At 38.3% G+C, this 25,716-nt stretch overlaps 1 protein-coding gene across 10 annotated transcripts in view; it reads left to right on the top strand.

Annotated features, from left to right (window-relative positions):
• HERC1 (HECT and RLD domain containing E3 ubiquitin protein ligase family member 1) overlaps positions 1-25,716 on the top strand; it is a 183,515-nt gene that overhangs the window by 35,980 nt on the left and 121,819 nt on the right. For all 10 annotated transcript variants that reach the window (XM_040970094.1, XM_040970102.1, XM_040970093.1 and 7 more), the window contains exons 4-16: positions 1,378-1,572; positions 3,079-3,390; positions 5,383-5,479; positions 6,036-6,179; positions 7,222-7,349; positions 10,190-10,334; positions 10,435-10,606; positions 12,260-12,394; positions 12,689-12,854; positions 22,319-22,444; positions 23,329-23,550; positions 24,168-24,320; positions 24,442-24,574. In XM_040970094.1, coding sequence (XP_040826028.1) covers positions 1,378-1,572; positions 3,079-3,390; positions 5,383-5,479; positions 6,036-6,179; positions 7,222-7,349; positions 10,190-10,334; positions 10,435-10,606; positions 12,260-12,394; positions 12,689-12,854; positions 22,319-22,444; positions 23,329-23,550; positions 24,168-24,320; positions 24,442-24,574 — 2,128 coding nt within the window. The remainder of the gene's footprint in view (positions 1-1,377; positions 1,573-3,078; positions 3,391-5,382; positions 5,480-6,035; positions 6,180-7,221; positions 7,350-10,189; positions 10,335-10,434; positions 10,607-12,259; positions 12,395-12,688; positions 12,855-22,318; positions 22,445-23,328; positions 23,551-24,167; positions 24,321-24,441; positions 24,575-25,716) is intronic.

Genomic DNA, 25,716 nt, shown 5'->3' with positions numbered 1-25,716 from the left:
ATGTATTGAGTTAATACAAGTCAATAAAAAAATTTTTTTTGCTCTAGTAAAAAGTAGACAGAAGTTAGTGCATTTTACAAAATGCAGAGAAACTGTAACTGTTGATAATTAGGAAACCTGAATGTCAAAATAATGGTATCCTTCTTTTTCCTTACATAAGTTTGCAAGAAAGTTTAAAAGCAGAACTTACTGCTTGTATGGATACTGTGAATTAGTACGCTCATATAGATTTATTCCTTGATTAAAGCAACTGGAATGGCCACCCTGGGTCCTGTGCTTTTGGTAGGAGCCTAGATGTTTTAAAAAAATGTAATGAGTGGCTATAGGCTTTACCATTGTATTTAACACACATGGTAAACAAGCCATGGCTTTTGTTTTATATACAAGGGTACTTCAAAAAGTTTGTGAAAAATATAATTAAAAGATGAATGTTTTACTGGTGAAACAAAGTTTTGAAATCCATAAATAGTTTTTTTTTGTTTTGTGCATTTTCCTTAAATTGAAGACTTCTTGTTTTTCATGAAAATCGAAGTTTTTATATTAAATACTTACCTTTGAGTTTCATGTTTCTCTGAACTTTTTGAATTACCATGGTATATACTTAACATATTTGTGAGTGTTGAATTTCCCTGTTCCTTTATTGTTGTTAGGATAGCACCTGTTTTTGCATGTTACTGGTGACAGCATTATTTTGGAAAAGCAGTTTGGTATCAAGTTGTTTTGAGAGCCATAGATTATCGCTTATGGGCAGGTAGATATACAATCTTTTTGCTCAGGTTCTTTAGTAAAGGAAAGATAAAGAATATATTCACAACTATGTTTTTTAAAATGTCCTGTATAGCAAATAAATAGAAAGAATCTAAATGTCCTATTAAGATGATTCAGTAAATTGTGCTTTTTATACTAGATGGAATATTACGTTTAATCATGAAGACTAGGTAGACAGGAAAATTGCTGTACCACTTGTCATGTTTATATATCCACTCTGACAACTGCATTAAAGCATGTATATGAAAAATTCTGGAAGGACAAATTAAAAGATAACTTATTGTATTAGGAGGTTAAGATTATCAAGAACAATTTTTTTCCTTTGGTTTTTTAATCTTTATTTTTCTACATTGATATTAAATGCAATACCAAAGTTTTAATTAAAAAAAGGTTTGATCGTGTGTCTCCTTTCTGTATTTCTCGTTATTATTATCTTTTAGTGATTTATTCTGTGAAAGAAATGGCCTACCTATCTTTAAGATTGAATGTGTTGTTTCTGGGTTATTTGAACAGTCGAAAACATTAGAAGGAAAAGCAATAATTATTTCAGAGAATAGATATTGAAAAATCCAAACTAAAAGTCTGTTCACATTTTTTAAACTTTAATAGGTTTGTAGAATGGCTTCTGATTACTCAAGAACATGTGCTAGCCCGGACAGCATTCAGACTGGGGATGCTCCCATTGTCTCAGAAACCTGTGAGGTTTACGTTTGGGGAAGCAACAGCAGTCATCAGTTGGTAGAAGGCACACAAGAGAAAATATTACAACCAAAACTGGCTCCTAGTTTCTCTGATGCGCAGACTGTAAGTTCTCTGTATACCTTAAAATTATCAAATGATAATTTGATATTATTTGGTATTTTAATCTTGCCTAATTTTGTTTTAAATAATAGTATTTTTTAAATGACTGAAAATTCTTGGTTTATTGCTTTTTTTCTATATTATGCCACATTGCATCATTTTTCAATAGAAAAGCATGGTTTTAGTCTCTTGTTTCTCTGACCTCATTTCAAACTTTCAAAAACTAAATAGGATTTGGATATCTAAAAGCATTATGAATGATAATATACCTTCTATTATATGTAACCCAAATGATAAATGAAATACTAAATGAGACTTTTTTTTCTGTTGCCTGATTGACATTTCTTTTTTTAATTATGATCATCCCCATCTTTTTTTTTTTACATTTGTAGCTAAGCTGGAAATTTTTTTTAATTTTTGTTAAAATGTATATTTTGGTAATATAGTATAGAATATATTTTGTTTTTGCCATAACAGACTCAGAATAATTTATATAGGGTAATTTTATTTCTTTCTCTCCCTCAATTTTAAGAGGAGCATGCTGTGTTTTGCTTTGATTCAGTCATTTTTGACCTGGTAGGTAACCTGAATTCAATGATACAGTCAGCATGAACAGGCCATTTTAGTATTTCCTTAGTTCTGCATTTAATCCTAATATACCTGAAGCGTCATATCATACTGTGGTTTTTTTTTTTTTTAAGATTTATTTATTTTTATTGGAAAGGTGGATATACAGAGAGGAGGAGAGACAGAGAGGAAAATCTTCCATCCAATGGTTTACTTCCCAAGCAGCCGCAACGGCTGAAGCTGAGCTGATCCGAAGCCAGGCGCCAGGAACTCCTTCCTGGTCTCTCATGTGGGTGCAGGATACCAAGGCTTTGGGCCGTCCTCAAGTGCTTCCCAGGCCACAGGCATTGAGCTGGATGGGAAGTGGAGCTGCTGGGATTAGAACCGGTGTCCATATGGGATCCCAGAGTGCGTTCAAGGTGAGGACTTTAACCACTACGCTATTGTGCTGGGCCCCGTGCTGTGTTTTAAAAAAACACTTTTTTGGGCCCGGCGCGGTGGCGCAAGTGGTTAAGGTCCTCGCCTTGCACGCCCGGGATCCCATATGGCCGCCGGTTCTATCCCGGCAGCCCCGCTCTTCCCTTCCAGCTCCCTGCCTGTGGCCCGGGAAAGCAGTCAAGGACGGCCCAAAGCTTTGGGACCCTGCACCCGCGTGAGAAACCCGGAAGAGTCTCCTGGCTTCGGATCGGTGCATAGCATCGGCCGTTGGGCTCACTTGGGGAGTGAATCATCGTACGGAAGATCTTCCTCTCTGTCTCCCCTCTCTGTATATCCGCCTTTCCAATAAAAAAATAATAAAAATAAATCTTTAAAAAAAAAAACCACTTTTTTGAGTGTTTCTGTTAAAGCCATCCTTACATATTATATTTATCTAAATATTGTATTTTATATTTATATTGTATATATATTGCGTTTTATATTTACATTTCTGCTTATCTGTAGATTGAAGCTGGGCAGTACTGCACTTTTGTCATTTCTACGGATGGTTCTGTCAGAGCCTGCGGTAAAGGCAGTTATGGGAGACTGGGCCTTGGAGATTCTAATAACCAATCTACTTTAAAGAAGTTGACGTTTGAGCCTCATAGGTCCATTAAAAAAGTTTCATCTTCAAAAGGATCTGATGGTCACACTTTAGCATTTACAACAGAAGGAGAAGTCTTCAGTTGGGGCGATGGCGATTATGGGAAGCTGGGACATGGAAATAGTTCAACCCAGAAATATCCCAAGCTTATTCAGGGTCCTCTGCAAGGAAAGGTATGTATGTTCTGGATTTATAAATGATTAGTGATGCTGTGATTTAGATTTTGATGTATTCTTTCTGAAGCTATGTGATTTTTCTGTAAAGAGGTGAAAATACTTTCCTAAGCTTTTATATAATTATATATAGCTTCTTCCTCCATGTTAAATTTTTCCATGAAAGTATTCTTATGTAATGATTTTTAGAGTCTAAATTTTAGTTTTTTCAAAAAGATTTATTTTTATTAATTTTTTTGAGAATCAAAATCAGAGAGTTTTTCTATCTGCTGGTTCATTCCCCAAATGGCTGCTTTGGTTAGAGCTGGGGCAAAAGCCAGGAGCTTCCTCTGGGCCCCCATGTGTGTGCAGTGTCCTAAGCATTTGGTCCATCTTTTGCTGCCTTTCCAGGCCACAAGCAGAGTTGGAAGCAGGATTGGAAGTGGAGCAGCTGGGTATACTGGCATATGGGATGCCAGTGCTTCAGGCAGAACTCTAGCCCTTTGTGCCATGGTGCCAGCTCCTAAATTTTAAATAATACTGGAATTACAAGTGAATTTTTTTGCTTTATGGGAAATTGTCAGACAAAGTTGTCTATTCAAATGAATTTTACTCAATTGTAACCGGGAGTATTTTGATTTATATTGTCAACTCCAAGGAAACAGGCATTGGACCATTCTGTTTTGAAAACTTTAATGAATACTTGATAAAATGTTGAATATAAAATTTAAGAAACTTCAGATGAATACTTTGTAAAATTACATTTTCTGATCTTCTAAGTCCTGCCTTTCTTCCTTGATTTTATTTCTTTTATTTTGCATGTTTCATTTTTATAATGGAAACATTCACAATTGAAAAGAGCATAATGTGAGTATCAGTGAAAAATGTACCAAATTTTTAAGTTGGTAGTTTTCAGATGAAAACTTCAAAAGTTCTTAGTATGTTTCCTTCACTGCATTAGATATACTGTACTAATTAATCTTGAGTTGAATTTCCAAAGTCATTTTAGTTTTTAAAGATTAAAAAATATATGAAATAATAGAAATTTTTCTAATAGGGAATGATTTTTGCTCAGTTTTTTTTTTTTAAAGATTTATTTTATTTTTATTGGAAAGGCAGATATACAGAGAGGAGAGACAGAGAGGAAGATCTTCCATCCGATGATTCACTCCCCAAGTGAGCGCAACGGCCAATGCTATGCACTGATCCGAAGTCAGGAGCCTCTTCCGGGGTGCAGGGTCCCAAAGCCTTGGGCCGTCCTGGACTGCTTTCCCAGGCCACAAGCGGGGAGCTGGATGGGAAGCGGGGCTGCCAGGATTAGAACCGGCGGCCATATGGGATCCCAGGCGTGCAAGGCGAGGACCTTAACCACTTGCGCCACCGCGTTGGGCCCCGTTTTTGCTCACTGTTAATAGGTATGAGTTACTCCCAAATATAGCCCTCTATATCCTTATTCCCTTGATTCTACTCATTAATTGTTTAAGTTATTTGAGGGTAAAGAGGTTGCCAGAAGTTTAGTATACGCTTTTATACTGCTTAGATTTTTTTGTACTATTGATAGGCATTGTTTTGTTATATAATAAATGTCCTTTGATCAACTAAAACTGGAGATTTTCTAAACCTTTATATTTTGGAAATCATCATTGTTATATGGGTGTTCTACAGTTACCAGTTCTTTGAGTTAAAACCTGATTGGTGATGAAGTATTTATGCAAATGTTGGATGGATGAGTTCAGTGCCCCTGTTAACCTTTCTAAGCAGAGTCCTTCTTTGAATCAGCAGTTTTTTTCTCCTTTGGGTGGAAGACAGGGCATGTAGTGTGGCATTTACTATATGTCAACTATTGCTTTGTTCTGCTAGTCACCTTTGTCTGAGTGTAGTCTCCACAGCTGTAGAGGACAGTTTCTGGGTGAATTATGGATATTAGTACCCCTGGAGCCTTTGTGTGAAGGATCAACCATGGACTACATTGTTGGCAGCTATGCTCACCAGATTGACTTGTGTGCAACACAGGTGGTTGTGTGTGTGTCAGCTGGATACAGACATAGTGCTGCTGTCACAGAAGATGGTGAATTATATACATGGGGTGAAGGAGACTTTGGACGATTAGGTAAGATTTTTTTTTTAAACAGTGCAGTTATTCTCACAGAAAAATAAAAATACGGTTACAGAGAAGTAGTAAGATTTTGTCAATTCATTTTGCTTGTTTTAAACTCAAGAAATTAATTTTGTATAGATTCATCTAGGTTATGGTGCTGATATTTCAGATGTAATTTAATCTTATAGAATTCACTGAGTATACTTAAAATGACTAAGCAGTGTAGGATTTTAGGAATTAGAACAATGCTCTCCTGATCCTAAAAATTAATAGTCTAGTAGTTAGTGAAAATAAATCCTTATGAGCATGGCAGAAAATAGCACAAGGTAGGTGCTGTAGGAAGAGCATAATTAGAATGTTCTATATGTTCATCGAAGGGGCTGGATGCCCTAAATGGAAGCAGCCTGGAAAATTGGTTCAGAAGATATCAAAAGTGATGCTGTTTTTCATATTTAATTATATTGAGAATATATGTCTATTCTCAGAACATAATGTCTATTCTATTTGTGAAGTAATGGTGTGGAGAAAGAGTTAACATTGTTTCTTTGTTGTTTTTGTTTTATCCAAGGTCATGGTGATAGTAATAGTCGTAACATTCCAACATTAGTAAAAGACATCAGCAATGTTGGAGAGGTTTCTTGTGGCAGTTCGCATACCATTGCCTTATCTAAAGATGGGAGAACTGTATGGTCTTTTGGAGGAGGAGACAATGGTATGTAATGAAAAGTTCTCAGTAGCTTTGAACTTCTTTCCAAAAAAGAATTTTATACTTTAGTTTTCAATAATACATGCCTATTACAGCAAAATTTAAATGCAGATGAACAGAAATGATAGTAAAAAGTGTTGCTATACATGTTTTTTAAACTATTGTTAATAATTCGATAGACTACTAAGTATTTATATAAATGTTTTTATGTAGGTTATTGTTGAAAATCTGGTTAGACCTGCATGTACTATAGATACTATTCTAGTCTTTCTGGTTTTAATAGTATTTTGATTTTTTACTATGTTATTAAGCATTACTCTATATTACATCATTGTTTTAAATGACTAGTGAAATTTTTTCAAGTGATTATAGCATGATTTGCAAAAGCATTTTATCATTGTTGAGTAGCTGGTTTCAAAACTTTTTTCAGGGTTAAAAACACCGCAATGAATGACTAAATCTTTGTCCACTTTAGTAACTTATTAGCAATGTTAATGCTCTCTCCCCTGTGTTTCTCCATAGCATTAGGTATAATAATTAAGATAATTTAAAAAATACCTTCAGGAGTGAAAATAGTATTTAATTTGTATTTCCCTGATCCTATTGAGGTTGTTGGCCATTTTTCTTTACTACTTTGCTGTATTTTATATATATATATATATATATATATATACACACACACACACACATATACATATATACATATATATATATAAACATTCTTGTCTGGGACCTGCATATTATATGAATAAATTTAACATTATAAGTGTAACTATTAAAGGGAGGAGAGCAGAAATAATTTTCCACATCTCTTCTCAAGTGATACAAATGCTTGTAATTAGTGTACAAAAGGCTACTGATTGTTGGTTGCTAATTTTCTTACAATAAAAAGGCCTAATTGTTAAGACCCTCTGCTGTCAGAAATAGCTTTCCACATCTGTCAGATTAGTGATGGAAAGTACAGAGCTCTTTGTCAACTTTAGTACTTAAACATTGGAGGCTCTTAAAACAAGCAAGTTGTTTAACTTGAGTGTGTTTGTTTTCATAGGCAAACTTGGCCATGGTGATACTAACAGAGTATATAAACCCAAAGTTATTGAAGCTTTACAAGGAATGTTCATTCGCAAAGTTTGTGCTGGGAGCCAGTCTTCGCTTGCTTTGACGTCAACAGGGCAGGTAGGACTAAGAGCAAACAGAAAAGAGTGTTTTACAGTGCTAGGTGACTCAAGAATGATGATTATAGGTATGTGTTAAAGTGAAAACAAATCCATTTTTAGGAAACATACTGACATTTTATGTTCTCCTTTTGAGGAAAAGTCAGATTTTCTGACAAGCCTATGTAATACAGATAAACTTTTTCTCAGCATTCTCTTTGTGTTAAGTTGGCTTTACAAAATTCTTTAGCATTCAGGACCCCACAACCATTTCCTAAAAATTCTGGATAGTTGAAAAACACATGGTTAAAATTTTAAAAAATGTTTATTTATTATTTATTTCAAAGGGAGATTTACACAGAGGAGAGGTAGAGCTCTTCCATCCTTTAATTGACTCCTCAAATGGCTACAAATGCAGGAGTTGAACTGATCCAAAGCTAGGAACCAGGAGCTTCCTTGGGCCTCCCAGATGGGTATAGAAGCCCAGGATTTGAGCCATCCTGTGCTGTTTTCCTGTGTTATAAACAGGGAGCTGGATCTGAAGTGGAGCAGCTGGGACTAGAACTGGCATCTATATATACAGATGGAGGATTATCTGGCTTAGGTTTTGTTGGAAACAGGTGAACTATGAAGGTAGGAAGATCATCAAACAAGAGGGTAGAGAGAACAGATCTAGGTGGAAAATAATTTGACAGGGTTAGATTTTTTGGGAAACAGGCTTAATAAAGCTTAGGATAGTCGGAATTTTGTTATTCTTTTTATAGTGCTTGGATCTTTCTTCCTCTTTTCGCTTCTCCCTTCCCCTTCCCTTCCTTTTCTCTGCCCCTTCCCTTACTTTCCCTTCCCTTCGCTTCCTTCCCCTCCCCTCCTCCCTTCTCCTCTCATCATCTTCCTTTTTTTCCTTCTCTGCTTTATTACTTACTTACTTGTTTGAAAAGCAGAGTTACAGATGGAGAGACAGAGATCTTCCATCTACTAGTTCATTCCCCAAATGGCTACAGTGGCCAAGGGCTGGGCCAAGCTACATTCAGGAACCCAGAACTGTATTTGGGCCTCACACATGGGTGGCAGAAGCCTATTTCTGTTGCCTTCCCAGGTGTATTAGCAGGGAGCTGGATCAGGAATGGAAGAACTAATATGTGAACTGGGTAAGATGCTGGTATTATAGGCAGTGGCTTAACTTGTTATACTACAAGGCCATCCCAGTATTTGGACTTAAACATACATGCTTTAACTCTTAACTCTTACACTGTTTGTTGCTTATATGGAGGGACTGGATATGGTAATAGATCAATGTTTTTTTTTTTTTTTTAGATTTACTTATTACTTTTTCTTTTAAGATTTATTTTTATTGGAAAGTCAAATATGCAGAGAGGAGGAGAGACAGAAAGGAAGATTATCCATCTGTTGATTCATTCCCCAAGTGGCCATAATGGCCAGAGCTGCACTGATCCTAAGCCAGGAGCCTGGAGCCTTTTCCAGGTCTCCAACGTGGGTGCAGGATCCCAAAGCTTTGGGCTGTCCTCTGCTGCTCTCCTAGAACACAAACAGGGAGCTGGATGGGAAGTGGTGCTGCCGGGATTAGAACCGGCAGCCGTATGGGACCCCAGCGCATGCAAGGCAAGGACTTTAGCTGCTAGGATACCACTCTGGGCCATAATTATTTATTTTTAATGAAAGGCAGAAATACAGGGAGGAGGAGGGTCAGGAAAATCTTCTATCTGATGATTCACTTCCCAAGTGACTGCAAAGGCTAGAGCTGAGCTGATCTGAAGCCAGGAGCCAGGAGCTTCTTTTGGGTCTTCCACACGGGTGCAGAGTCCCAAGGTTTTGGGCTGCCTGCGACTGCTTTTCCCAGGGCACAAGCAGGGAGTTGGATGGGAAGTGGGGAGCTGTGGTTAGAACCGGCACCCATATGGGATCCTGGTATGTGCAAGAAGTGAACTTTAGCCTCTAGGTTACCATTCTGGGCCCAGATTAGTGTTTTTTGCTCTCTTTTGTACATTAGTGGTAGTCTTAAAAGAGAGAGCTGGCCAGTATTCTCTCACAGGGGCATATTATGTGCAGGCAGAGCTATTTAAGATTTTTTTTTTTTAATTTCTCTATAAGCAAAGGAACCCATTAACTGGAATTAGCATATTTGGAAAAGTGGAATGCCTTATGTCCTCTGATATCTAACTCAAATTATCACCTTATATTTCATTATTCAGTTATTTGCTGTGTTAAAAACTTCTGATTTTTTTTTCCTTTTTTTTTTAAAAAGACTTATTTGTTTTTATTAGAAAGGCAGATTTACAGAGAGAAGGAGAGTTAGAGAGAAAGATCTCCCATTCGTTGGTTCACTCTACAAGTGGTTGCAATGGCCAGAGCTGAGCTGATCCAAAGCCAGGAACCAGGAGCTCTTCCAGGTCTCCCATGTGGGTGCAGGTCCCAAGGATATGGGCCATCCTCTGCTTCTTTCCAGCCCACAAGCAGACTTTTTATTTGGAAGATATCTTGGCTGACTTTGTAGCATAGCAAGTAAAGCCACTACCTCTGAAGCCTGTATCCATATGGTCATTGATTCACGACCTGGTTGCTTTACTTTCAGTCCACCTCACTGCTAATGGCCTGGGAATAGCAGCTGAAGATAACCCAAGTGCTTGGCCCTGCTTCTCATGTTTGACCCTGGAAGAAGCTCTTGACTCCTTGATTCGGCCTGCCTCAGTCATGGCTGTTATAGCCAGGGGAATTAACAGGAAGATCTCTCTAACTAACCTTCAATTTAAATTAAAAAAATAAAGATGGCATGCATTTCTTAAGAAGTATTGAGCAACATAGTAATTCAAATAAATTAGCTGTTGTCTGTTTCTTTTTTTTTAGGTCTATGCTTGGGGCTGTGGAGCCTGTCTAGGTTGTGGTTCTTCAGAGGCTACAGCTTTAAGACCCAAGCTAATTGAAGAATTGGCTGCCACAAGAATAGTTGATATTTCTATTGGAGATAGTCATTGTTTGGCTCTTTCTCATGGTAAAGTTATTTGTTTTTAAAGAGACATTGTAACTATTATGTTCCATAAATATATTTAAATATGTGTGAGTTTTTGTATTTTTTTTTGTTTTGTTTTTAGATAATGAAGTGTATGCATGGGGAAATAATTCAATGGGGCAGTGTGGCCAAGGCAATTCCACAGGTCCTATTACTAAACCAAAGAAAGTGAGTGGCTTAGACGGCATAGCTATTCAACAGATCTCAGCAGGAACATCCCACAGTTTAGCATGGACTGCTCTTCCAAGGGACAGGTAAGAATGCCTGTATTTTAAAATTTGTGCATTTTAATAGCAGTTAGGAATTCTAATAAAAACAGAAATATACTTTGTTCATAAAGTGCCTATTTGAACATTTCAAGTATTGATTGCATTTTTCCTTGTCATAGAATTGGTATCTTTGTTTCCATTTTAGTATTGAGGTTTGAAATGTTTTATAAGGAAGAAGTTATAGCCTGTATTTAGGGCATTTTCTTCATTCAAGTGTCTTGTAGCATTTTGAATTTCCTCTTTAGGCATATTGATTTTGCAAAATCTATATATCAAGAGGAAATCAAAATAAAGTTACAGCTACACTTTCTAATTTGAAACATCTATTTAAGCTCAGTGCCGCTGATTTCCTTGTTTTTTTCTTTACTAATTTTTATTTTATTTGAGAGAAAGAGACAGAGAAGTCAAGTCATACCTCCTGATTTATAAATAACTGCAACAGTCAGAAGCTGGGAACATGATCCAAGTTCCCATGTGGGTGGGTGGCAAGAGAATTGAGAGCTGGAGCTACCATTGCTGACTCACGGGGTATGTATTAGCAGGAAAGTGGAGACAGGAGCTGAGCCGCCGGGTACTCTGTAGGATGTCCCTGTCCCTTTTGGCTGGTGTTTTTGAAAAACACCATGATTCTAAATGAAGGAAATTGTTTTTTGTAGGAACGTAGCCTTTTCCAAAAATTGTAAATATCAGAGTAAACTGTAGGGAGACTACATGGGTATGATTTTGCAAATCTAGTTGCATTTTCTGTTAAAGAATGTGAAATACTATTAGAAGATTGAATTTTATGACCTATGTGGTTTATTTCAGGTATTTATATGTGCATGTTAGGTACTTTACAATTTAAAATGTATTATATTTGCATCTAGGCCTTATATTTGGAAGCAATTTATATGACAGTTTATTAATACTGCCCATATGTGATTATCCTTTTAAAATTTTTTTTAAGGTTTTACTTATTTTTATTGCAAAGACAGATTTACCAAGAGAAAGGGAGAGAGAAAGATATTTCATCCTCTGGCTCACTCCCTAAATGGCTGCAATGGCCAGAGCTGAGCCAATCCAAAGCCAGGAGCTAGAAGCTGCTTCTGGTCTCCCACACAGGTGCAAAGTCCCAAGGCTTTGGGCTGTCGTCTGCTGCTTTCTCAGGCTGCAGTCACGGAACTGGATGGGCAGTGGAGCAGCCAGGACAGGGACCGGCGCCCATCTGGGATCCTGGTGCTTGCAAGAGAGTGTTTAAGAGGATTAGCCAATTGAACCATTGTGTCATACTCCGACAAGATGTTTTAAGGTCTTCTAAAAAATGAACTTAGTGTATCTTTAGAGTCAGCTTGTGTTCCAAATATGAATTATACATCTTATAGACTTAGAACTAGAAAGGTTTTAGTAGATGCTTTGGCTCAACTCTCTGTCTTCAGGTGAGTAGATGTTCAAACCTTCGAAAGACATGGTGGTAACTTGCTTGATGTTGGCAAATTTCTGGTTTTCCTCAGATGCTAAAATGAAGGCTTTTGTCACCTTAATAATAAGATGTGTGTATTTTGTTGGACTTACTTAGCCTTAGTATGCTTTAATTTTTGATTACATATGAAAATTATATTTTAAGGCTACTTCATGACTTTTTCTTATGATTTATCCTAGGCAAGTTGTTGCATGGCACCGCCCTTATTGTGTAGATCTTGAAGAGAGTACCTTTTCACATCTGCGTTCTTTTCTTGAGAGATACTGTGATAAAATAAATAGTGAGATTCCCCCACTCCCTTTCCCTTCATCAAGGTATGTTGTAGAGGTGTATTAATGTGTGTGCATGCATGTGTATTAATTACTCCTTTTCAGCTTTGACTTTTGCTTGCTTTTCCCAAATTGTGTGATATCTTTTTGGAAGCTAGAAGAGATGTTAAAATAATTGTTGATAATAACTTCAAGGAAAAAGTTATTCATGATTTAAGAAATCATGTTTTAAAATTTGTTGGTCATACTTTGTAAGAGTTCTAAAGAAAAAATGTTACCCAAACTGGATAGCACGTGCACTTGTGTTCCACACATTTATAGCAGTGTATTTTGTTTCAGGGAACACCACAGTTTTCTCAAGCTGTGCCTGAAGTTGCTTTCAAATCACCTTGCTCTTGCACTTGCGGGAGGTGTGGCCACCAGTATCCTTGGAAGGCAGGCAGGTCCCCTTCGGAATTTGCTCTTCAGACTGATGGATTCAACGGTCCCTGATGAAATTCAAGAAGTAAGAGAATAGGATTTGTTAATCCATATTGTAAGCCACATCACTGCTTGATAATATAACCCTGTAACATAAACTTCATTGGACAAGTACAATCGGATGTTTCTTCCCCTTATTCCCATTGTCTTTGTGGCTGTAGATAGTTTTGGCTAATTTATCCTTTAAGAGAAAGATCAGATGTACTACCTGAAAAATATCTTTGTTTTCTTGTCCTCCCACTAGGTATGTTTCTTATGTATTTAGTTTCTTTGTACACCTGTTTACAGACATCTCTTCATCACCAGATGATGAATTTCTGAAGGCAAGGACGTAGTCTTACTTATTTTGTTCTGCTCAGCAACAAGTAGGAGCAGAATGGCTAAAAGTAGGATTGAATGAGTAGACCTGGTCATTGAAAGCTAGGAGAGAAAGGTTGTCTGAGGAAAAGTAAGTGATCTAGAATAAACTGGTGATTATAAATAAGGAGACCATAGTTTGTAAAGTTTAATTGATATTAAAATATTATTTTGGAGGTACTTAAAGTGTGAAATACAAAACAACAAAATGTTTACTAGATAAAGATAAAAAGTACAGTGCAAAATACAAAACAATAAAAATGAAGTTATCACTAGATAAAGATAAAAATGCAGTAATTAAATTTTTTAGTACATTTTTTGAGAGATGAGGAGGAGAGAGGGGGAGAGAGAGCACTTACGGTAGAGTTAGCTCCTGTTTGTCAAAATGCCCGCAGCAGCTGGGTGTGGCTCTGGCTAACTCTGGAAGCTGGTAACTCAAACCATATTTATCATATAGTTGGCAGGAACCCAGTACTTGACCCATTGCCTTTGCTTCCCAGTATCTCCATTAGCAGAAAGTTAGGATTCAAACCTGGAACTTGACTATTGAATGCTGGTACTCTGATATGGGATGTTGGCTGCTACTGCTGTGCTTTCTTCTTCTTCTTCAAGATTCATTTATTTTTATTGGAAAGGCAGATCTACAGAGAGGAGCAACAGAAAGATCTTCCATCCATTGGATCCTACAATATAATATTATTGAGACATAAAAAAGAATGATATATAGGATTAATATGTCACTGAAACTTAAAACATTATACTATGTGAAAGAAGTGAGACATAAAAGACAGCATAATCTATGGTTCCATAGACACGAATGGTAAATTAGTTATAGTCAGTACGGGTAGGATGGGGAGTGGCTACTGACAGGTACAGAGTTTGTTTTTATTGCAGTAAAAATAGTGATAATGATGGTTACATAGCTTTGTTGAATATACTAAAAATAACTTGAGAGATCTTTATGGCATGTGAATTCTATGCTATTTTTAAAAAGGTATATATTTTTAAAGATTTATTTGAAAAGCAGGACAACAGAGGGAGCGACAGGGAGGGAGCATGGAAGGAGGGAAAAGAGTAGTTAGAGAGAAAGAGAGAGAAAACACTCTATCTTCCATCTGTTTCTTGATTCACTCACCAAATGGCTGCATAGTCAGGAGCCAGGAGCTTCCATCTGGGTCTGTCACATGTGTGGCAGGATCCCAAGCCCTTGGGCCGTCTTCTAGTGCCTTCCCATTTGCACTAGCATAATGCTGGATTGGAAGCAGAGCAGAGCATTCAGGCCTCCCAACTAGCACTGTTTTATGGGGTGCTGGCATCATAAATGGCAGCTTAATCTGCAGCCAGAATGCTGGCTCCTATAAGGTAGATTAAAAAAAAAAAACAACAGAAAAACAGAGCCTGGCACAGTGGCTTAACAGGTTAATCTTCTGCCTTGCATTGCTGGCATTCCATGGGGTGCCAGTTCATGTCCACTTCCAAGCCAGCTCTCTTTTCTTATGTTCTGGGAGAGTAGCTTAAGCCCTTTGGCCCCTGCCCCATATGGGAGACCCGAAAGAAGCTCCTGGCTCAGCTGCAGCCTTGTGGCTGTTTGGGAAGTGAACCAGCAGATGGAAGATCTTTTTGTCTGTGTTTCTTCTTCTCTCTGTAAAACTACCTTTCAAATTAAATTGTGTGTGTGTGTATACTTTGATCTTTATCTAGCAAATATATATATATATATTGCACTTTAAATATATACACATATTTACATATGTCACCCTGGTCTTGGACAGGGTGAAGTCAGTTTACTAGATTAAGATGGTTTCATCTATTGGACTTAGAGCGCTGAGGTGCAGTGGGCTCTACTTCTCCTGTCCTTTCGTACTGGGAGAAGTGAATAAATAGATAGAAACCGACCTGGATTACTCCGGTCTGAACTCAGATCACGTAGGACTTTAATCGTTGAACAAACGAACCATTAATAGCGGTTGCACCATTTGGATGTCCTGATCCAACATCGAGGTCGTAAACCCTATTGTCGATATGGACTCTAGAATAGGATTGCGCTGTTATCCCTAGGGTAACTTGTTCCATTGATCAATGAATTGGGTCAATTGATGGTGTAGATGCTTAGATGGGTTAGTCATGGCTGAAATCCATTCGGAGGTTGGTCTATGCTCTGAGGTCACCCCAACCAAAATTTCTAGCTTAGAGACATAATTTGTTGGGCTCGTGTAGAGGAGTTATTTGTGTAAGCTAGTTAATTAAAGCTCCATAGGGTCTTCTCGTCTTATTATTTTATCCCCGCCTCTTCACGGGGAGGTCAATTTCACTGATTTGGGGTGGGAGACAGTTGAGCCCTCGTGTTGCCGTTCATACAAGTCCCTAATTAAGGAACAAATGATTATGCTACCTTTGCACGGTCAGGATACCGCGGCCGTTAAACTTGCGTCACTGGGCAGGCAGTGCCTCTAATACTTGTGATGCTAGAGGTGATGTTTTTGGTAAACAGGCGGGGCTGAGGTTTGCTGAGTTCCTTCCACTCCTTTTAATCTTTCCTTTATGCACGCCGGTGTTGGGTCAACAGTAGGGGTTACGTAGGAGTTTAAGTGTGGGGTGTTTACGTATGGGTGTTAACTATCAGTGTTTATACGATCTGATATAAGCTTGTGCAAGGAGAATTAATTTCTTGTTACTCATATTAACATTAATATTTTAATATAAATAGTTTAAATTCATATTAATATATTATATTAATACAAATACACACACATATAAAAATATATATTGCACTTTAAATATATACACATGTATACATATATATACACATGTATATATGTATATGTATATATATATACATATATATATTTTTAAACCAAAAGAATTGATTTTTCAACTGGAAGAGCAAACATTGTATGGGATCAGAACAAGAGGAACTTTAATCTGGTGGTGAATTAGGATTGTGATGATTTAATATTGACCAAAAACAGATTAGTAAACATTTTTGTAAGATTGAAAGTACTGGAAGGCCTGGTGGAATGGCTCTGTGGCTAAATCCTTACTTTGTAAGCACCTGGATCGCATATGGGCACCAGTTTGTGTCCTGGCTACTTCACTTCCCATCCAGCTCCCTGCTTGTGGGCTGGGAAAGCAGTAGAGGACAGCCCAGAGCATTGGGACCCTGAGACTCTTTATGGGAAACCTGGAAGAAGTTCCTGGCTTATGATGATTGGCTCAGCTCTGGTCATTGTGGCTACTTGGAATTGAACTAGCAGACAGGGGATCCTTCTCTCTGTCTCCTTGTCTCTGTAAATCTGCCTTTCCAATGAAAAATAAATAATTTTTTTATTAAAGCTTAAACTGTGTATCTTTGGAATTGTTTATTCCTTGGCTTTCTTTGGTAGCCTCTGCATCTTAAAAGAATACTTAAGAGAGGTTTAATTTTTAATGGCTGTTTTTGTTTCTCCTCCCTTATCTTTGAAGCTTCCAGTCTTTACCACCTTTACTGCTGTTTCTTGTGTGCTTTCCCATTTTTCTTGGCTTTTCAAAGGATGCTTTTTCTTTGTTTTGAGCGAATTGTTGCCCTGAAGTAAGGTTGTATAAATAATTATGATTTTTATATATCTCTTACTTAATTACCTCTAACGTCAATGTATTGCATAGCCATAGTACATTATATTGAATTACAGTTAACAGCTGCTGTAGTACCAGCTGTTTAAGCCACCACCTGCACTACTGGCAGTGCATACTGGAGTGCTCGTTTGAGTCCTTGTTTCTCTGCTTTTGATTCAACTCCTTGTTCACGTGCCTGGAAAGGCAGCAGAGAATGGCCCAGGAAGTTGGGACCTTAAGTGGAGATTTGGTGCCTAGTATTGCCTCAGACCAGCGCCAGCTATTACAGCACTTCAGGAATGAACTAGTAGATGGAAGAGCTCTCTCTTTTGCTTCCTCTCCTTATAGGTTACTCAGGCTTTTAAATTAGATAAAGAAATAAATTGTCCCACAAAAGAAATTTTATGTTTCTACTAATGTCCTGGTTGTGTTATGAGATCCTATTTGCATTCCTTCCTCAGTCTTATGTAACAATTCCTCACTTTACCTTGTCTTTCATGATCGCTACCCTTAAATTGCACTGGTCAGTGATTTTATTCAACATCTCTCTGGTATTTTCTGATGATTAGATAAGTTGTGTATTTTGGGCATAAATTTGTAGAAATTATGTATTTTTGCTAAATCCTGAGGGGTTCATGATACTGAGCTACTTTATGACAGTTGATATGGACCTTGATCACTTGGCTAAGCAGTTTCTGCTGAATTTCTTCAGCTGTCATTGGCTTCTGAGGGAGGATCTAAAGAAAATGTATTTTGGGGGCTATAAATGGTTTGAGATTTGAATGTTTGGACTTAGAATAATACATTATAGATAGTTTTTACATCATAATTGTGAAGTAATTGCTTCACATTTTTCTTAGAGAAATCATTGTTATTTATATTTTTGGTAGTTTGCATTTAAATGTTTTTCTCTTTGAATACTAGAAAATTCTGCATGTCAGGCATCTTCAAATTTCAAAATGATATGAACTGTGGGTATTTTATCCATTATGGTGTTTATTTGGGTGGACTCTAAAAAGTTGAAAACGGCTTTTATTTCAAAGATTTATTTATTTTTATTGGAAAGTCAGATATACAGAGAAGAGGAGAGACAGTGAGACAATATCTTCCGTTCATTGGTTCTTTCCCCAGGTGGTCACAATGGGCAGAGCTGAGCTCATCCAAAGCCAGGAGCCAGGAGCCTCAAACCTCCTCTCCCACGTGGGTGCAGGGTCCCAAGGCTTTGGGCTGTCCTTCACTGCTTTCCCAAGCTACAAGCAGGGAGCTGGATGGGAAGTGGGACTGCCGGGATTAGAACCAGCACCCATATAGGTTCCCGATGTGTGCAAGGCGAGGACTTTAGCTGTTAGGCTACTGCACTGGGCCCGATAACTCAGTTTTAAGAGATTATCTTGAAAGTGTTTGTTAATTTACTTTGCATTGTCGTCTTCTGTTTTGTTCTTTCTGCACCTGCTCACTATGGACCATTGGACCTTCATCTTTTCTTCCCTGTTTTTCATTTTCCTTCTTCCTATGACAAGTCTTTTTTTTATTGTGATGGAAAAATTTCTTTTTTAAAGAATTTTTTCAGAGCTTTTCTATTTGAATATTTCTTCTTTGAAAATAATTATTTTTATTTTTCTTCCTCTATTTAAATTTTTTTTAAAGATTTATTTTATTTTCATTACAAAGTCAGATATACAGAGAGGTGGAAAGACAGAGAGGAAGATCTTTCGTACGATGGTTTACTCCCCAAGTGAGTGCAACGGCTGGTGCTGCCCTGCTCTGAAGCCAGGATCCAGGAACCTCTTCTAGGTCTCTCACAGGGGTGCAGGGTCCCAAGGCTTTGGGCCGTCCCTGACTGCTTTCCCAGGCCACAGGCATTGAGCTGGATGGGAAGTGGAGCTGCCGGGATTAGAACCGGCGTCCATATGGGATCCTGGCGTGTTCAAGGGGAGGACTTTAGCCACTAGGCCATGCCACCAGGCCCCTTCCTCTATTTTTAAAAGATTAAACTTTATCTGTTAGTTTTTATAGCTTTCATAAAAACAGGATTTCTTCACATTTCTAATGAGGTTCGGTTGCATAATGCCTTTTTTTTAAAAGGCAAATTTACATAGTGATATAAAAACAGAGAGAGAATGGACTTCCATTTACTTGTTGACTATAACAGCCAGAGCTGAGGCAATCCAAAGCCAGGAGCTTGGAGCTTCTTCAGGTCTCCCACAAGGATTCAGGGTTCCAAGGCTTTAGGCCATCCTCCATTGCTTTCCCAGGCTATAAACAGGGAGGTGGATGGGAAGTGTAGCAGCTGGGACACAAGTTGGTGCTTTGAGGTGGAGGATTAGCCAGTAGAGCATTGTGCTGTCCTCTGCTCAATAACTTAAGAGTATGATAGTGGAAGGCTGAAAGACCAATGCTCATGGATGAGCTGTATCAACCTTCATATAAATTCATGTGAATGGGCTCTTTCAGGGGTGAGACCAAAGACTCTTGTTTTCTGTTCCTTAATATATTTTCTCTTAGACTGCTGACATTCCTCAAAAGTAAGCTCTAATTTATTGCCAGAAAGTATAAACTGGATTTATGATTTTCTGGCAGGGAGGAGGAACTAATGAGTTTCAGCAGAGTAAATACCTTCTTTAAAATTCTCTGCTGGCTTACTTTTCTGCTGAGTGTGAGTGCCTCCACTGGTGTCCCTGTTACATTTAGTACCAGAGGCTTTGGAGGACCACTGCAAGTTGATGTTCTTTGCCTCCTCCCCTTCCCCACTTGGGTGCTATGTTTATTTTCTGACCCATTTCTCCTTTTTGGAAGGGAGCAGGTGTTTGCACAGGTGTGCCTGTATTCTATAGTCCACATTAAACTGCCTCAGACTCAGTGCTTGACTGTCTAAAGGGTTCATATTTCATTTGGGGGGACTTTTGATTTTAAAAGTTGGGTTAGGCATGTGAGAAGCCAGCTAAGATAAAGGAGAATGGGTAGAAAATGGTGTTCACTGGAAGGCTACTTGAGCGGAAGGAGGCTCCCCTACCCGTGTCACCTCTCCACTGCTCAGCTCCTGCAAGCTTGCCATTAACGATGCGTCTTCTTTGGGCTTGGTTTCTGACCTGGAAAAGGTGTCTCCTGCCTCCTCTTGCTTGGGACAAGGAGAGGACTCAGAGTGCTCAGCCCAGGCCTCACACATGGGCTGCTTATTGTCTGTGGAAGTTCCAGCATTTGCCTGTGAAGTAACACCTTTGGATTGGATATGAAAATCCCCTCATGGGGAATGCTGTCAATCTAAAATACAAACAAATTAAAAATGAAAAAAGAGGGCTGGTATCCCACATGGACGCCGTTCATGTCCCAGCTTCTCCACATCTGACCTAAGTCCCTACAAATGCACCTGGGAAGGCAGTTGCCCATCTGCAACTTGCCCGTTCTGGAAGAAGCTCCTGGCTTCAACCAGGTCCAACCCTGGTTGTTGCAGTCATTTGAGAGTGAACCAGTGAATGGAGGATCTCTCCTCTCTCTCTCTCTCTCTTGCTTGCTATATCTCTCTCCCAACCTCCCTTCTTCCCCATAACTCTGCTTGTTAAATAAAAATAAATCTTTAGAAACATTCTCCAATTCACAGTATTGATGTTTTCAACTGTAGTAGTTTAACCTGGTTTTGACTACTCTTCCTGTTTTAAGCTCCTCTTTACCCTTTGTTGCAGAAGTACTGGACTCTAGGAGTTCCGTGTTACAAATCAAGAAAATATTTTTTTGATTTTTCTCATTTGTTACATAGGTTGCAACATTTTCAGATCTTTAAGTTAGATAGCCTTTATCTTCTGTTTCTATACCATTTAAAAACAATTTCTTGTTATCCCCCCTCCATTTTTTTGGATGGATTTTGATGGAAAGGATATTAATTTTACTTATACACTTTAATTTTTTCAGTGTGGCTACTGATTCAAAGAATTAGAAGCATTGACTTAAGGAAAAATTGAGTATTTGAACTGAGAAACATTGTGGAGTTTAGTTAGTTTAATACTTGAATTTTGTGATAAGAAAAGTTCCAAGGCCTACAGTGATACAGCTAACCAACCATCGCTTAGGCTGTTGCCACTACCTAAGTCATTGTCTAAGGACTGTTAATTCCTTACTTTTGAAATGCCTGATCCTCAGAAGACCTTCCAGAAACCCCAAAGGCTGCTGACTGCCCCTGTGTGTGCGCCTGCACTTCAGTTCCTGTTTTTTTTTTTTTTCTTTTTTGTACTTTTCCATGTGGCTTTCATTCTTAGAATTACTTGCTCAGGGTCTTTCTCATTAGATTTTTAAGTGTTTATGGAAACAGGACCTATATGCATATAACTGCATAGATTCTTACTAGACCTAATATTGTAGATGCCACACTAAATATTTTTAGATGATGTTTAGTTGTTCAATGGCAAATTCAGAATACATATTATAGTCTTCTTAAAAACACCTAGGATGCAACATTGCAGTGTAACAGGTTAAACCATTGCCTGTGATGTTGGCATCTTGTGTAAGTACTAGTTCAAGTCCCAGCTACTCCATTGCTCCCTGCTAATGTGCCTGAGAAAGCAGAAAGTGGCCCCAGTGCTTGAACCACTGCTGACCATGTGAGAGACCTTGATGGAGTTCCTGGTTCCTGGCTTCGCTCTGGCTCAATCCCAGCTGTTGCTAACATTTGAGGAGTAAACCTGTAGATGGAAGATACCTGCCCCCTCACCCCACAGCTCTCACTGTAACTCTGCTTTTTGGAAAAGTTTTAAATAGATATCTTCTTTATCTATTCATGATCCTGATAGTCACCAGGCTCACTTTTTAAATTATTTTTATTGCAAAGTCAGATACATATAGTGAGGAGGAAAGACAGAGAGGAAGATCTTCTGTCCGATGATTCAGTCCCCAAGTGGCCGCAATGGCTGGAGCTGAACCATATCAAAGCCAGGAGCTCTTCCAGGTCTCCCACCGGGTGCAGGGTCCAAGGCTTTGGGCCATCCTCGACTGCTTTCCTAGGACACAAGCAGGGAGCTGGATGAAAAGTGAGGCTGCAGGGATTAGAACTGGTACCCATATGGAATCCTGGTGCATTCAAGGTGAGGACTTTAGCCACTAGGCCACCTTGCCAGACCCGGGTTCACTTTTTGTATTTTTATTATTGCTGTTAAGAAAGTAAGAACTAGGGCCCGGCGCGGTGGCGCAAGTGGTTAAGTCCTCGCCTTGCACGCCCGGGATCCCATATGGGCACCGGTTCTAATCCCGGCAGCCCCGCTTCCCTTCCAGCTCCCTGCCTGTGGCCTGGGAAAGCAGTTGAGGACGGCCCAAAGCTTTGGGACCCTGCACCCGTGTGGGAGACCCGGAAGAGGCTCCTGGCTTCGGATCGGCATAGTATCGGCCCGTTGCGGCTCACTTGGGGAGTGAATCATCGGATGGAAGATCTTCCTCTCTGTCTCTCCTCTCTGTATATCCGCCTTTCCAATAAAAAAAAATAATAAAAATAAATCTTAAAAAAAAAAAGAAAGTAAGAACTAGTCCAATCAACTCACTTTGCTGTTTTTATGTTAGGTGGTAATTGAAACTTTGTCAGTGGGAGCAACCATGCTGTTACCTCCATTACGAGAACGGATGGAATTACTTCATTCTCTTTTACCTCAAGGACCTGATAGATGGGAAAGCTTATCTAAAGGACAGGTAACCCTTTGTATGATGCTGCAGTAAAGCAGTACTGACACAGAAAATTGGGCTAAATATGGCTAATCAATTGTCATGTGTTCCATTGAGTAGTATGCATCTTAATAGATAAATCCTAGCTATTTACTATTATATGGTGGAAGAATTCCCACATGGCTTGTGGCTCCATTGAAGTATTTTGTTAAATTACTGGTATTTGGTTATTAGAATAATGTCTACTATTTCCAGTATTACCGTGTTGAACCAGAGACTGATTTATTTGTATTGCACTGAGTTGAAATCAAAGGCATGTGCTCCTACTGCTAATCTCATACATAAAACTTTGAAATTGTTCATATAAAAAGTAAAAGATAACTGCTGGGAATAGTGTTTGATGACATGAGTATTGTTTTTTCACTTTCTTATATATTGAAATATGTACATCTTACTGGCTAACATGGAGAAAGCTATTGTGGAATCGTTGACTAAGAGGGAAAAGGTGGTATTTATTGGCAGTGTATCTGTAGAGGCATTCCTGTGAGTATTTTATATTAGTTTAGAGTTCAAGTGCTGTGTTTTAAATAGTAAAATAAGTAAAATAGTAAAATAAGTATTTGTAATTGTGTAGTATAATTTATCTTTTGGAATTTCCTATTCCTGACTTATTATGCATAGTGGGTATTATAATAAAGGATGAAATAAAACCTGGAAGTTGCATTTTCCTGAATGTGATTTTTGGGTAGTTTCTTTGATAATTACACACTTTCTGAGGGCTATTATTAGGCTATTAAGTGGAATAGTTGGCAGCATTAGTATAGTTTACTCATAAAGATCTCCCTGCCATCAAATCATTCCAGTGAGTTTACAGCTGGTTGTTTACATGTTCCTATCTCACTGTCCTTTAGAGAATGCAACTGGATATAATTCTGACCAGTTTGCAAGATCATACCCACGTAGCCTCCCTCCTTGGCTATAGCTCGCCCTCTGACGCTGCTGACCTCTCTTCCGTGTGTACCGGCTATGGCAGCCTGGCGGATCAGCCGTATGACACTTCGAGCTGCCATCCTGACACTCATCTAGCAGAAATCTTGATGAAGACCCTCTTAAGAAATCTAGGATTTTATACAGTAAGTTTTTTATTATTATATTAAACAAAATAAAGGGTAGTTATAGTCAAAGTGTTTTGATATTTAAATATTCGTAAATACATCTGCAAGTTTACCCTAAAGGGAGAAATAGATCAGGTCTTCTCAAATATATTTTGGGAACCAAATATATGTAATTCAGGAAGCTAGTCATTTATTTTAGAATTTATCAATTTTTCTGATTTTAATATAAAAGAAAAAAGATCAAAATAGGAACAGTATTTTGGAAGTGAATAATGAATAAGAGGTTAATCTTGGCAGATAGTCTTTCAATTAAACAACATGGTTGGTACCAAGTAAGAATAGGATGATTATCTGGAGAGAAGACAGCGGGTCCTATAGATTTCCCTATTTTAGGATACCATGAATTCTTACCCTGCAGTGTTGCTGAAATCCATTCCCCCCCGCACCTCCCCCCGCACCTTTTTTTTCTGTCTGAGTTTTAACCCAGGCCATCGGATCTAATTATAATCTCAGCATTATAGCTGTCACTATTACTGATTTCTTCTTAGCTTCTTGTTATAGTTAACTGTGTATGATTAAAGATTATTTTCATTCTCAAACATTTTACATGAATTTGTGTTTATGTGTCATTTTAGGATCAAGCATTTGGAGAACTAGAAAAGAATAGTGATAAATTCCTGCTTGGAACATCATCATCTGAGAACAGTCAGCCTGCTCATCTTCATGAATTGTTGTGCTCACTGCAGAAACAGCTGTTGGCATTTTGCCATATTAATAACATTAGTGAAGTATGTGATTTATTGCCTTATTGATGATCTCTTAGGGACCCTGAAACTCAGACATCTTCATATATACCATGGTATTTTTGTTTGGAATCAAAGTAGTAATTCAAGAACATTCTCTCCTCAGAACTCGAGCAGTGTAGCATTACTTCATAAACATCTTCAGCTTTTGCTGCCTCATGCTGCAGATATTTATTCACGTTCAGCAAATTTGCTCAAAGAAAGTCCTTGGAATGGCAGTGTTGGAGAAAAATTAAGAGGTATGTTTGGTATTGGATTTGTTTAAAAAGATGAGTCTTTACTCTTTGCTTTTACTCAGAGTATAGAAGCCTCCAAGGATATTGAGAATTATCTGGAATCTTCTATCTAATGAAGATCCCTTCCAACTTAATTTGGGGGTGATGGTTGTATTGACTGATCTTAAAAGATTATTAATTGGCATAACAAAGGCTTAATTTTAAAACATTAGATTAGATATGGACCCCAAAAGGTTAGTTTTAAATGATGTAAAGTATGATTTTTCTTTTTTTTTAAAGTCTGGTATTTGTGTTGAGGCACAGCACATTAACTCAAAATGTCTACAATAGCAGGGATTGGCAACTCCAAGCTGGGAGCCAGATAGACTGTATGAGTCACCCGATTCCACATAGGAACAGGGACTCAGCCACTTGGGCTGTCATCTGTTACCACCTAGATGCAGGAGCAGGAAGCTGGGTTGGAAGCACAGTTGTTGACGTTGACCCCCAGTGCCATGTGGGATGTGGGTATACCAGGAGGCAGCTTAATGTGCTGTTCCACGATACCTGCCCTGTCTACTATTTTTAAATCTTTCTTTAGCATTTTCCTTCTTAAAATACTTTGTTCTATGGGCTTGTGTGTTGTCATGGACCTTTTTTTTCTGTCTAATCTCTCCCCAACCACTCTTCTCCTGTGTATTTCTGTGAACCCCTCTTACTCAGATATGCTATTTAATGGTGAGGGTCCTCTGAATTTTGCCTGAAACCTTATTTTCTTCTTGATTTGTCTTTTGTAGTCCTGTTGTCTGCCATGTGTGTGTTAGTGACTCAGCACTTAGGCCCTGAGCACAGTGACCTTGCTTTGCTTGCCTTACTGGGTATCTTTTCCTGGTGGTCCCAGCAGCAACTAAATTTAGTATATTTGTCTGAAATGAGCTTGTTCCTAAAGTACCCTGCTGCAAAAGGAGCAAACAAGTTCCATTTGGATATTCCACAATTAAATGAAATTTAATTTGTTCAAACTTAGCTTATCCCCACATGGTCCTCTCTCCCACACAGTGGGACATTGAAGCAAACTTCATTTCTTGTTTTTTTTCTTTTTATTGATTGCATTGCATTATGTGACACAGTTTTATAGGCACTGGGATCCCGCCCCCCCAACCGTC

The sequence above is a fragment of the Ochotona curzoniae genome, unplaced genomic scaffold (assembly GCF_017591425.1).
Source record: "Ochotona curzoniae isolate NIBS_2020 unplaced genomic scaffold, NIBS_Ocur_1.0 scaffold_4701, whole genome shotgun sequence".
NCBI lineage: Eukaryota > Metazoa > Chordata > Mammalia > Lagomorpha > Ochotonidae > Ochotona > Ochotona curzoniae.
This window is presented reverse-complemented; position numbering and strand designations above follow the sequence as displayed.